Below are 15,179 nucleotides of genomic sequence, written 5' to 3'. Positions count from 1 at the left end.
TATATGTGTACTGTACTGAGGTTCACATGTGTACGTGAAAGTACAATGTGGCCGCTGCAAGCTGCGGAACCGAATTGCCACCTGCGCCACATTGCCGGGGCTTTATAAAACAAAATGACTTTATAAATTGACCTTTTTCTTTTTTTTACTTGTCTTACAAAAGTCAAAAGATCCTATGAATGTACAAAACTGAAGTGTGCAATACTCCTCCAAATAATAATAGTGCAGTAAGTGGGTAATAAATGTGGCCAGCATAGGTATAGGCAAAATGCTACTTGAGCATTAATGGCAAGTGGTTCCCCCGTGGTTTATTTAAGGCTTATAAGTTTCACAAATAGCAAACTTAGTGTCTTCTTCACTCACTGTAAAAAACACACCAACGACATTTCTGCATTAGGGCTGGGATTTGAAACAAATTTTATAATTCGATTTGATTCTCATTCACAAGCTTTCAATACAATTAGATTACAAATTTGATTAAATTCAATATCGATTATTTCAGATATATATTAGGTACAGTACTTGTTACAGTACCAGTAAATTTTCTCAAGGAAAACAAATGTCTCAACTAACGCTGTAAAATATACTTGAGAGTCATTTGGTACTACTATAATATTGAAGGTTAAAACTGACAGACTTTTAAGCTATAGCATACAACTGTTAAAATTACACAATGGAGTTTATAAAATAATAAAGTTAGAATTGAATAATAATATTTCTACTTCAATTCATATTTTTAAAAACATGAAAATTTAAATGGTGGATGTCATAAAAAAAATTATGAATTTATTCAAACAAATTAAACATAAGAACAGTTAAAATTATAATGAATATGTTATATGGTGCATATATTTAGCGAAATACCCCTCTCTACAGTTTATTTTTCTATCTGACTAATGAGTTTACAGTCACCGAATATGTTTGTTTCTGAGGTAAATGTGACGTTACGTGAAATTGTTTACAAGCTGTTATATTGACGTCTTTGCGCGGCTGAAACACTGATTGAGAGATTACATGAGAAAGTATATGGATTTTAAAGTTGTAAAATTGTGACTTGTATTTATTTTGAGATGAAGCTGGCATTAATGTGGAGGATATGATTAGTTCACGCGTGTCGAGCTCGCGCTGCTGTGTCTGTTGAACTGAGCTGCTGCTACAGCAATCTGTCCCTCCAGATTAAACAGCGCCAAAATGGCATTTATTGTTTGAAAACTGCAATACAATGGACATAAATTGAAACCTGAGACTTTGTTTCATATTAAAAGCACCAAAGCACAATGCTTATTGAGATTTATTGGATGGGAAGTGCCCTTCAATGTTCCGTCCATTAACTGAAAACAGGCTAGACTAATCAATTCTTGGGATTTAAGAATCGATATTCCATAAAAAAAGAGAATCAATTAATATTGAGATATCTATATTTTTTACCCAGCCCAACTGTGCATGTGCTCGCGCTCACAGCAGCAAGTAGACAGATCTGCTCAAAATCTGAAAGATGTGAGACTAATCGGTAATCACTGATCAGGGCCGATCATGCAGAACACCGATTCCAATACATGGCCGATCGTTCAGTGCATCTCTACAAACAATCAATCAAACAAACTCCAATACTGTCCAGAAGCAAAGATTTATGATTTCTGTCAGTGTGTGTTGTTGTTTGGTGGCTGATGAGTTTCTCCTCTCCTTCAGAAAACATCTCCATCTGGTTCGGTCATCTGTGGCATCTTTCTGATGCTCTGTGTCAATATCTAGAGCTCTCATGTGGTGCTTAAATACTCAGTCAGCAGCTCTTCTGCTAGATGCAGGAGACTTCTGGACATGTCCAATCCAGACATGAGCAGAGTCTGAGCAGCATGTATACTGCTATGATGGCAACTCACAAAAATATGAAGACTTATGTTCTTTATGTATTATCTATATCTTTATGTTTGCAGAAGACCACAAGCATGTCTGTTAATTAAGGTAATACTGTACTTGTGACAGCTGGCCTTGCAATACTGTCTTTTAACTTATGCAGTATGTTTGTGACTAAGGCAAAAGGAGTGAATGTTTCTGCCACATTCTTAAAGGGATAGTTCACCCAAAATTATACATTCTGTCAACATTTACTCATCTTCAAGTTGTTCTAAATCTGCATGAATTTCTTTCAGCTGCTGAGCACAAAAGAAGAAATTTTGAAGATATATTGGTAAACAAACAGTTGACAGTATCCAAATATAAACATTCTTCAAAGTATCTTCTTTTGTGTTCAACAGAGGCAAGTAAGTCACACAGGTGGAGTAAATGATGACAACATTTTTATTTTTAGGTGAACTCTTTTAAAGGGATAGTTCAACGTAAAAAAAAAAAAAAAAAATCACAAAATCCGTCAAAGTCATGTGGAATTGAAACGTTGATTGAGGCTCAGAAATGATTTAAAGGTGAACTCTAATAAAAGTTTCATTCAAATGCTGATTTACATATTTCTGGGAGCATCCTTTGAGCAGAAAATCCTGCACTCTAATCAAAGCGTGTCTGTCCTGAAGCAACCTAACATTCATTAAACTATCAAAATCACAAACGTCTCGAGTCAACAGACAAGGATCCACTGCGGAAGGAGGAACTAAATTTTCTGTATCTGTCTGCACTTTTCACAAAGACTAACTAATTAACTGTGCTTTTGAACTCAGAGAACAAACAGTTTATAAGCACGACGTGAAGTCTTGATTAGACTCTTTCAAAATCACAGACGGCTAATCATTTTATTACAACTGTAAACAATAAGTGGAAAAATATATTTTTGCTTCCACTGATTGCCTCATGTCTAGCCTTCTATTTCAAATGCCTTTCATTGTATTTATACTTCAAATTTTTTTTTATAAAGTACAGGTGACACTTGCCACTGGGAGCACCACACTCATAAATGAAAACTAAACTCCCTTCTTCAACTGTTCAGCTGTATAGCCTCGCTTTAAACTCGTGCCACAGGCCATGCCAAGCTACAAAACAAAACAAAGTGTTATCTTCTGGTATTACATTTATTTTAAAAGTAATGGCAAAAAAACAAAAACCCTTTCAGTCCATATTAAAACTCCTGCTATCTCCAATTGTTCAGCCTTGCTAAAAAAAAAAATAAAAAAAAATAAAAACACCACAAAGCAAACAAAATGATTTAAAGCAAAGAAAATTGTGGCATTACCTTTATTTTGAAAGTAATTATTAAGAAGGACTGAATTCACATGGCCTGTAATTGTGAGGTTAAAGGCAGGCACGTGAGTATAATGTGATCTCAACTCGTGCCACACAGAAAGAGGATCAACTTGTTTCCAACACAGCGACGTGATAAACAAACAACACCTAGATCAGACTTCAGGATGAGCCTTCATGACGAGAGATGACCTCATGCTCATTATAAATTTGTGACACTTCAGGGACATTCTGCAGACAAACACACACACACACAGCAGACTGACAAGCACATACTGAAGAATATGCTCTCAAAAGTCAATCCACAAAGACAAACCATCGAGTAGGAGAGAGGGAGAAGGCAGCACAGAGAGAAAGAGCAAAGGAAAGTGAGAAGTATTGAATCATAAAAGCCTCTTTTCTCTCCACTCTTTTTTTCTCTTTTTTTTTTCTTGTGCACTTAATATCCAATTTGGCTGCGCTACAGAGGAAATGTACAGCAAACCGAGACCAACATATGTTCGAGTAAGATCTCTTGACAAAAGCACAGAACACTTTTCACTCAAACAAAATAACAGTGAAACTAAAGAACCTTGTCTCTGTCTGTAGCAAACATTGACATTTTTAAATCAGTTTTATGTCTCAGCTATTGATTTTAATGAAAAAACAAACAGATTTCAGCTTTTTCTCTTTTTCATATATATATATATATATATATATATTAGGGCTGCAACTAACGATTATTTTGATAATCGATTAATCTGTCGATTATTTTTACGATTAATCGATTAATCGGTTTATGTACTTATATTTTAGTTTTTTCCATTTTTTCCCCAAGTAAATTATTAATAAAGGGTCTTTATCATTCAGCATAGATTTTTAAGAGATTATAACCAAATGTAAACAATCCTTCGAAAAAAAGTGCCAATGGCATGAAACCTGAATGGAACAGAAGGTTGTCCAGAAAAAAAAAAATTGGGACACACACAAAAAACCTGCTGTGAGAAAAAGAGCAGTGAATACTTAGAAAAGAAGTGCATTTTAAATATACTCAAACATTTACCTCTCTCATTCAGTCATAATTAGGCTGCAAGTCTGAATTATGAACTGGTAAACGACAAACTGATAACATAACATGTTTGTAAAGCTTTAAATGTTAACTGTTAAAAGCAATGTTATCAGCTTTTACGACTAAACATTTGCAAACAACCTTGTACTGGAGAATCTGAACAAAAAAATTCTTAGGGGCCGTTCACATATCGCACCTAAAAACGCGTGGAAAACGCTAGTCGCGCCGCTTTCTCCTTCTTTCCAAAGCGCTCGGGCAGAAGCGCACCTGAGGCTTCTGCCTTTGCTAAGCAACCATGACGTGCTCTCTCCAACCTATCTCTACCTGCAACCTATCTCTATCGTGCTATCTCTACCTGCAATAAACCATCAATATCCTCCAAATTAACTGTTGGCTTGAAAGCCATATTTATTACAGAAATAAAAACACAGGCATGTAAGTACCATTTGAATTTCAAAACAATCAATGCCAATAAAAAACAAAAATGATTTCCATGTTGAATTCTAAGTGGACTGCAAAAAAATTCCAAAGTATAGTCATTGCCAGTGCTTTAAGTGGCCGGTATGCACTGGTACTCAGTACCGCCACTTCCAAATATAGCTCTTGAGCGTACCGCCACCTCTCCGTGTGCCCAGAACGTGCTTGTAGCGTACCGGTTCGCTCATTTGGACATCTGTTTTAATAGAGGTTTTAATCTTTTACCTGCACTGCCGATTTTCAGAGCGCCCTTCACAATGCAAGCTTCCTAATTCATCCCACCCAGGGCAGAAACTACATTACCCATTCACCCTTAAGTTATACAAGTGAATAGCGCATGTGTCGCTTTTCCCACTGTTAAGTGTCAACAACTCAACGTGGCCGGAGAAGGTGTGTGAAACTCGTTGTGAGTTATACTAAAGCAAAATCTTGAGTATTTATTGTTTGATAAACATTAAAAACTGTCTGCGGAGGTTGTGTCGTCCTGCAGCCCCCGCTGGCTGTTCATTGGCTGCAGCATCTTTTTTCTAAGTTCTAAAAAAATACCGTAGACGGCAAGGCACAAATTTAGATATTCATTTATCGAATTAATCTATAGCCTATGCACAAAGACAATATGATCTTTTTGTCCCCTTTTTGTTTTAAAGCTTGATGAAGAGAGAGAGCGCAAGTTGCTGCAGCTGCGAGGAGGACAGTGATGCACGCGTTCAGGAGTGATTGACAGTTCGCGGCACTGTGTACAAAAAATACTCCGCTACACAATTATTTCGTTATTTTCGTCTAAGCTTATTAACGTTAGCGTTACAGAAAGGTCTGATTTACGCACTGTTACAGTCATTGTTTTTTTTTTTTTTAAAACAATGACATTTGAGTTCATGATTTTAATGTTGCTGTTTCTTGTGGCAGACTGAATGAAGAGTAATGTTTCTTGTGGCAGACTGAAGAGTAAAGTTTTATACTGAAACTTTCCGTCTAAAAGTCCTTCCTTGGTCTTATCCATATTTCTTTGCACGTTGAACACACATAGGCCACAACTGGAAATAAAAAAAACTGCAACCGCGTTAATTGCGTTATTTTTTTTTAACGCGTTAAATATTTCAAATTAACCGAATGCGTTAACGCGCTAATTTTGACAGCACTAATATATATATGTATATTATATGTACATAAGACATATAACAGTGCTTTCTGGTCCCAAAATTTGATTGGCTGAGAGGAAAGCGAAATAACAGAGCCATTTGTATCACTCCACTTGCAGATTTTCTCACACCGAGTGTCATGGTGGACGCCCTAATCCACTATAATTTTATAAATAATACTGTTTTTGTGTCACGGAATGCAGTTTTAAGAGTTTTGTTTAGGCCAGAATGTACATGTTTAGACTTCAAATATGTGGTGTGTTAAAGATAATGTCTATTTGAAAATTTGCTTCGATGTTTTCAGAGTTGTGAGCTCCAGGGCGTCAGCGGCAGGTCAGCGCTTATGAATCCGACGAGAGTAGCCTCACCTCAGCCAGATCTTCTGGAATCTGTCTCTGACTTTGATGTCGCTATAGTAGTTAAACATGAGATATAATTTGTTTTGGGTAGTTCGAACAGGCAGTCTTTGGTCTCATTAATCTATTATTTGTTTAATAGCAAATAGTTTTCGTTGAGGGCAAAATATCGTCACGTTATATTTTATGGAAATTCAATGCAGTAGGCCCTATATCAAAGAGCTGAACACTGAATTGCCTAACAACTTTTATTATGGCTGTTGTTGTTGTTTATTTTATATGAATAGTAGTACATCAAAATAGTATTTATTATTATTGAGAAACTTTGTGCTTGTGTTTGGGATGATGATTTTAGTTGCATTGTTCCATCATTAGATGGTGACAAGAGAAAAACGACTTTTATGTTGAAAGAGCTTGAGACAGGGTTGTAAACAAGGAAGTTATTTTTACTTTCAACAACAGCTTGTGAGATGCAGCCAACAAATTCACTGAGCAGCGCTTTCATCAGCAATCAATAATCAGACCATATATACTGTAATTCTATGTATATTTTAGTTTGTGTAAATATTTTTAATTGCCCATATTCAAAGTTCATAATATTAAGTAGACATAGTTCAATTTAAGCAAACTTGTACTAGTTTGAGGTTAAACTTTACAGGAGTTTATTTACATGCCCATAGTCCAATAGTCACAACACATATCCCATGGAAAGTGTCCAACTTCCTTTTTCCTTAGGTCATTTTCCCAGGGAATCCCAGTGTCCTCTAATACACCTTTCTACCTAATCTGCTGAAAGCCCATCTCTGAAATCTTTATAGCTGAAGCCTTTTATCACCGACTCAGGAAATTGGAACATTTCACTGAAACAGTTAACAAGTGCATCCATTGGCATAAAAGGCGACACAACCTGCAGCTCCTCTAACATCAGTTGAGCAAAACATCACCCAAGATGTGCAAGGACTGCAAACTCTTCTACAGTCAGGCAACACTTCCCATAATCAGATCAAGAGGATATTCCAGCCATTATCAGTATACATCTAACAGATCATTGCTTCTCAATATTTTTTTTGGGGGGGGGTAGGGGGGGTCATGCAATGTCATGATTGCTTCCCAAAACTAATCCTGTAAGTGACTTTAGGGAAATCTTGTAGACCCTGAGAAAAAAAAAGTAAAAACAAAACGTGAATAGTGTCAGCACCTCACAAAATGTATCTATTTATGTTTCTTGAGAAACATGTCATCATTTACTCACCCTCAAATTGTTCTAAACCTGTATGTTTTTTCTTCTGCTAAACACAAAAGAAGATATTTTGAAAAATGTTGGCAACCAAACTGGGAGCCACTGACATTTATAGTATTTTTGTTGCATATTATGGAAGTCAATGGCTTCTGTCAATTCTTTGGTTACAAATATTTTTCAAAAAAATTTCATTTTGTGCTCAACATAAGATAAAACGCCTACAGGTCTGGAAGAAATTGAGGGTAAGTAAATTACGAAAAAAATGTTGGGTTTTTTGACAAACTAACCCATATACAATTTAACTTAATTTATTTGTTGTGAATAACATTTTAATTTTGTTGCCTCCTTCAATTCTAAAAATAGAGTACCGTTAAATGTTTTTAAAAAAAAAATAAGGGTTGGTTTTGAAGTATTATTTAATTAGCAAATCATTTAATTCACAGGACAATCCAAATATAGGCATTACTTTATGGTTATTTAATATAATAACCTTTGTTACAGGGTTATTATTTTAACTAAAGCCAAAACTCAAATAAAATTAAAATATTAAAAAACAGTAAAAATCTTAAATGTATATTAATTTAGCTATTGTTTAGCTAGACAGAGTGTCATAATTTCAATAAGTGTATCTTAAAGTTCTAAAAAAACAAATAAAATGAAAAAGAGCTATACAGACATAATGACAAAAACACAAAACAAAATTACTAACACTTTATGAAAATAAAATATAAAATATAAAAAACTCCAAGAGTATCTTGATACTTAAAAGAGTATATATTTATCATAATACTTCATAAAATATCATTTATCATAAAATAAAAATGGTTTGTTGAATTTTCACAAAAAATAACCATATTTGTTATATAAAATGACTCACACTGTACCATGAAATAAGATTTTTGGCATAACACCATACTCTCCAGCTAGGAGACAAAATCAATCATAGACAACACTTCTTAAGGGAGAGAGAGGATGTTACTGAGAAATTAAAAATAAATAGATCAACAGGCAAAGTAAAAATGAAGAGCCAGAGATCACAAAGCTCGATGCCTCACCAGCTCCCAGCATGCATTGAGACACAGCATCAAAGACAGATAGGTACAGCAGGATGACAAAAGTGGAGACGTAGGTGATAAACAGATAAGAGCAACTATAATAATAAAACCACACCAATATAACACCAAGTGTAAAAGAGAGAAGGAGACGGGCACAACGAGAGATAAACAGAAGGAGGGAAAAACTGATTTGATACACTCTCTTCACAGATGATGGGAGATTGGACCTCGAAAAGGGCTCTCTTGTCACCGTGTTGATAAGAGGACATGCAGGGTTTTGTTAGTGAGCGACTGAATGTGACCAAACTAATTTCACCTCCAACACCCAAGAAAACCATTACTCTGCTTATTTTACAGCACAACCACACCGACACATCTGTATGACTTGAATGTCTCTGTTGAGTTATTATGTGTATCTGAGCACTATAGAAAGGATTTAGGTTATTTGGCAGAGCAAAGAACTGACTTTGCCTGAATTTAACTGGCAATTGTTTTGTAGTGGCACACAATATTAGAAACCTCTAGCTACTGAAGATATCAGACAGACTAAGAAACCATTAATTTATTTCTATTGAGCTTGAATGAATAGCAAAATCCACCAAAAAAACTTAGACTTGTCATTCATTTTCAAAAACCGTTCTGTCTCCCTCCATCATGCTCTTTTTTTTAAGGTGTTAGTTTTTTTTTTTTTTTTTTACTTTATTTATACTCCTCTTCAGCAAGGATGCATTCATATATATATATATATATATATATATATATATATATATATATATATATATATGTGTGTGTGTGTGTGTGTGTGCGTGTGTGTGTGAGTGTGTTTCCTGAGCAGCAAATCAGAATATTAGAATGATTTCTGAAGGATCATGTGACACTGACTGAAGACTGGAGTAATGATGCTGAGAATTTAGCCTTGAATCACAGTATTAAATTACATTTGAAAACAAATTCATTTATAAAACAGTTATTTTAAATTGTAATAATATTTCAGTAATTTTACTGTTAGACTGTTACTGTTACACTGGCATAAAAAAAACTCTGTATGGACTTAAGGCTAACAAAATAACTTCATATTTTTTATTCCTATTTTAATTTTATTAGTTGGTTTTGATATTGCCATCAGACTCTAATTAAAAAGCAAATAAAATTCACAGATTTTGTTTAGATGTTTCTAACGATTGGGGAATATAAATTGGGTAGAATAGTCTTTCAGTAGTAAAGTACTGGACTTCTTCACACTGCAACGCACCATACACATCAGGTGTAGATACAGTGTTAGTAGGCCATATACAGCGGGCAGCTTGCAGCATTGAATAGATCCTTTCCAGGAGCAGCTCAGTGTAATTACATTCCGTGTATTTTTTAAAATAACAGCCCGCCGTTTTATTCTGATGGCATGAGACTTGAGAAACATTTCCTCCTACCTCTCAATTAGACAGAGAAGACTGACTCTACTCTCAAAGTGCACCTGCAGGCTGACTCTAATGTTTCACCTAGCAGCAGATATCCAGCAGAGTTTAATTACAGTGACAAGATGAAATAGGTGGAGTTGATATCCAGCTCATCTTTTTAGATGGAGACCCAGATTTCTCGATCTACTTTTAAATGTTACATACATACTCTGAGATTCTTCAAAGTACAAATAAACAAAAAGAAAGAAATATAGGCACACAACAGCTGAAAGACAGCCGACATGGACAGGAGCCAAAGAAAGTGGATCCGTTACAATCTCTAGTGCACTATCAATCTCTATGAAGTCATCTACCGTCTAAGAAGTGTCCGCTTTGATGCCGTAGCTTGCAAAAATAAAAGCTACTCATTATGTCAAGTAGTTCAACTATCAAAGTGCCCTTTTGAAAAATTGTCTAGCTACTGTACATTATAAACTACAAACAAACAAAAAAACAGCATGTCAAAATTAAATAAATGACTAAATGAATGAATAAATGTAAATGTGGCTGACACATAATTTAGCCACACTAATGCTGTGTTTTAATGCACAAAGCAGTAATAAAAAAAGTTAAAAACTGTCAGACTTATAAGGAAATCTTGAATGCCTCATAATTTCCTTTTATTCATCTATATTTACCTTATTTGTTTTATTTTTAATGCTTTCACATCCTTTGTTTACTGCCATCTGACCTTTGTTAGGCGTATCTTGTCTGCAACATGTAATTGCCAACATTGGTATGTTGCACTGATTTAAAAATAAATAATAACAAGATGACAGATCCTTTTTCCTTTCTATGATGCATCAAAGCCATTGGCAGGACTTTTTGTGCACAAGTCCCACATTGTTGCATCTCAGAAAAACTGCACTTTCTTGGAACTCCAGCATTTTTGAAGGAGGTGAAAATGGTGCCTGACACTTGTGGTGAAACCTGTTTACAAATCAAGTGTAAGGGCCTTAAAGGAATAGCTCTCCAAAAAAATAACATTTGCTGAAAATGTACTCAGGCCATCCAAGATTTATTTGGAGAAATGTAGCATTACATCACTTGTTAACCAATGGATTCTCTGCAGTGAATGGGTGCCATCAGAACTAGAGTTCAAACAGCTGATAAAAACATCACAATAATCCACAAATAATCAACAAACCTTCAGTCCATCAATTAATGTGCTATGAAGTGAAAAGCTACATGCGCTGGATCTATAGCTGCCCACTGCTCCGGGAGTGTGTTCACTTCTTACTGCTGTGTGTGTGTGCACTTGGATGGGTTAAATGCAGAGCACCAATTCCGAGTATGTTTTACCATACTTGGCAAAATGTCACGACTTTTTACTTTCTTTTAAATGAGCAGTGTAATATACGTGAGTTGTGTAAACAGTGATTTATGTGACTTTTTAAAAATACAATAATTATGTGAATTATTTCTTACTAAACTGAAATCGAAATCTATTTTTTTTTTTTTAACCACATCCTGTCTTCATTTGCTGCCATTAACACTCATATAGAAACATAATGAGATATGAGAGACATATGGACATATGGAGAACAAGAGATTGATTCCTAATGTCAGTTTATTTTAAATTAATACTATAGTAGGTCAGTTCCCTTTACATCTTTAACTAGCCATTCATTTATCAATTGAATGGGTGACCTTTCCTCATTAATTGAGCAAACATTTGCCCCCCCTAAGAGAACTGGCAGGATCCGCCACTGGTATTGGCTGTTTTTCACAGTATTTCTCAGAAATCACCATTTTAACTTTAAACCATCTCTTCAGGCCAAAATATGAGTCGTTAACCCTTTGTTATGTTTCCTCCCTGTTGTCCTCTCACATCAAAATCCACACCCATATTTGTTTAGAATTGTTTTCGCTTGTAAATGGTGCTTGATCTGTGCATATTTCTCTTCTGATACAGACAAGATAACTATTATATGATAAATAGAGGATTCATATTTTAGCCAGGAGCAGCTATTAAAAGTAAAAAATCCTAATGCAACCCTCTACATTGCGAATAAATCCTCGCACATTTGTGACTAAATCTTACTCTGGATGACAAAATTATGTCTATAGTTAGCCAATGGCTAATAAAATATTACATTTTACTCACCAGTGTGTATATTAGAGGGTAATTACAAGTTTAGCATAGATCATTTTCACTCTCTGAACACTGACTGAGCATTTCAGAGTCAAGAGTTTCACTCTCCATCTAGCGATCTGTACTATTTCAATTCAGCTCAATTAGATGTGCAGCGCTGTTGTTTTTGATGCACAGTAAACTCTAGTATGAAGGTGACGTCTGGCTTTGCATCACTTTGCTGATGATGATGTGTTTCTCCAATACGCAGAGAGAGAGAGCGAGAGACTTACATACCACACTGAATCGACACGCCACATAAACAATATTCTTTGTTTTATTGTCTTGTCAAAATAACAAAGCTCATTTAGAATTATTCAGCTTTAAGAACAAGCAGAATATAGGCGGAACTAATGCGCAAATGGCAATCTCATTGGTTGTTACTCATCTATTACCTTCCACGTTTTGATTTCAGCAAATCAGTTATTGCGAATGCAGACAGCGTGAATAATATTCATGAACCCAGCAACTCATCAATCCTTAGTGAGTTGTATATGTTAGAATAGCAGTATAATTAGTAATAGTATTATCTTTTAATAATAATTACTATTATAGGAGAAGACAAAACCAATAAAACCCATTACAAATGAGGCATTTGTTGCATTCAGTGGGGACATAATTACTGATTATAATAGCTTATACTGTCTTTTTACGAATTACGCTGCCTATTGTGCCACGTAAACATAAAACCATGTCTGCATTTGTGAACGAAGAAACAACAAACAAAAAGCTCTAGCGTTATTCTACACTGCTCAAAACGTATGTTTGAATCATCAGTGGCAAATCCTTTACATATGAAAACATACTTACAGCCTGTGAGTCAGAAGCACCAGACTGTCCTTGCAAAGTTGGAATTGCCCCACTTTAAAGAAACAGACACAGGCATTTTAAGCTACTCTCACAGGAAACAGTCCTTGTCCTCCGCAAAATGCGCTGCACACATCTGAATATTTGGGTCGAACAGTTCCGGAACAGTGTTGTTATTACAACTTAACCACTGATTTTTAGTTTTGTCCTCTTTCGGAACGCCAAACAAATTAGTCTCCACAACATGGCGCCAGGAGAAACAGCAAGAAAAAAGTCACACCTTCTTTCTTTGTGTGAACATTTTGGGCGGCGTTATGCAAATCTTCCCACATCGTGACATAGACATGTGAGCCATTTTAGGCAGGCGTGGTTGACTCTTAACTTTTATAAATAATATCTCTTTGTATTTGAGACTTTAGTCTTTGCAACTTTACAGATCTTCTTTATGAACTTAGAGCTTGTAAAACAAAACAAAAATTACAAATTTAAATTGCATCATATGACCACTTTAACATAATATGATGCTTGATTGAATGAATTAAGAAGCTAAGATTTAAGTAGCTGTGCCATTTTGCAAAGATAAGCTGATTTGGTGGATTCAATTTCATTTCAATCATTTCATCAGCTGTTTGGACTCTCATATTGGCGGCACCCATTTACTACAGAGAATCCATTTTTAACAAGTGATATAATGCTAAATTTCTCCAAATCTGTTATAACGAAGAAACAAACTCAGAGGGTGAGTACATTTTCAGCAAATGTTTTTGGGTGAACTATCCCTTTGAGAAACACAACAAATACATAGCTCACATGAATAGATTAAAGTTTTTAGATTTTACATCAGATTGGATGTCTTTTTATTCCATTTTGCCATCTTGAATTAGATTTTTCATTTAAGTTCACCTAGGATTGTCAGGTTTTGAACCAAGTTTGAAATTTGAATACGATGAATCACAAATAATCTTAAGCCAATTAATAGATATCATGCACAGCTGTACACATCTATATTAATGAGACAAGATGCGACATTGCTTGACAACCAAAAACAACATTCGGTTCTGCTATGTCTATACCAGACACACAAGACAACACACCAAATCTAAAAAACTCCCATTAAAATTAATGAAGCTCACAACACTGGAAACCCCGTTTGCTACAGTTTTCAGACTGTTGTAAGAAATTGCATCATGGATATTCTGTGGCACAAAGAGTTTGGCAGATTTTCACACGTTATACTCATTTATACCACACAGTCCTGCACATAACATCCTCACTGCACTCTTCAAATCATACAAAAATCCATAACAATAAACGCTGCTTGAACAGACAAGGATATCTGAAAATGTCAACTATAGACACCCACCAATCTGTTATCCTCAACCACTAATCTGAACAGTCTGACAATAGCCACAATTTATTTGCCTCTACTTCCACTCAGCCTCTCGGTTTTGAGATTTTTATTACGGATGTCAGTTTGTCTTTGGCAGATATGATGGTATAATTCATACATCATCAGACGCTCAGTTTGGAGAGCTGTATCTGGCTGCTTCGGTAATGACGGTGTGCAGAGAAGACGCAGAGATGCAGGGACGCTGCCACACAGAGATAGAGAGAGATACAGTTATCTCCCTGACTTCGCTCAGAGCATAAAAGCTTGGCTGTAACATCAACCCATTTCTCAACTCCAGCAATGAAATCGAAAGTTATGGTTCTGGAAAAAAGGTGCAAGGTTTATTTTCCAAAAGTGGTAAATAAAATCTCTCGTGTTAGTGACAGGAAACGAATAATGGACAGAACTTTGAGTCTCACCCTCTGTGTTTTGAGCCGAAATTTGGGTGATGATAACAAGCAAGCCAATCGCCAACCTCAGACAGCTCGATCGCCACCAGCGCCTCCTCATCTTCAATTACTGCCTACTGCCAACCCACCTGCAGAAAAACAAAGAGATGGTTTTATTAATTTATTAATTAATAAATAAAATAAAAATGTATTTTCACTATATTAATCTAGAAATTAACCTAGACAAATGTTCGCTATTAGGCCCATATCTGATTGTTTGTGCCGAAAGTGGAAGCTAAAGCACACTTGAAGCAAGCTCTCTCTCTCTCTCTCTCTTAATAACAGTGGTTAATTTTTAAATGACTGTTGTCTCCGAGTACAGAGACTTTTAGAAGAAAAAGTATGGGAGCAAAACAATTGATTGAAGCAAAAATAATGTCAGAATTGAGGGACCATCAAAATCATTTTCACATATTAAATATTGACATGGTTTATGATTATTTT

At 35.4% G+C, this 15,179-nt stretch overlaps 1 protein-coding gene across 9 annotated transcripts in view; it reads right to left on the bottom strand.

Annotated features, from left to right (window-relative positions):
* The window catches only part of LOC113112445 (protocadherin-15-like), a 171,470-nt gene that overhangs the window by 131,316 nt on the left and 24,975 nt on the right, over positions 1-15,179 (bottom strand). For 6 of the 9 annotated variants that reach the window (XM_026278027.1, XM_026278032.1, XM_026278029.1 and 3 more), the window contains exon 1: positions 14,706-14,796. In XM_026278027.1, coding sequence (XP_026133812.1) covers positions 14,706-14,796 — 91 coding nt within the window. Of the gene's footprint in view, positions 1-14,705; positions 14,825-15,179 lie in introns of those variants that run through there. The other 3 variants (XM_026278031.1, XM_026278026.1, XM_026278034.1) reach the window with 1 other exon arrangement.

This window comes from Carassius auratus, chromosome 13 (assembly GCF_003368295.1).
Source record: "Carassius auratus strain Wakin chromosome 13, ASM336829v1, whole genome shotgun sequence".
In the NCBI taxonomy this organism is placed as follows: Eukaryota; Metazoa; Chordata; class Actinopteri; order Cypriniformes; family Cyprinidae; genus Carassius; species Carassius auratus.
This window is presented reverse-complemented; position numbering and strand designations above follow the sequence as displayed.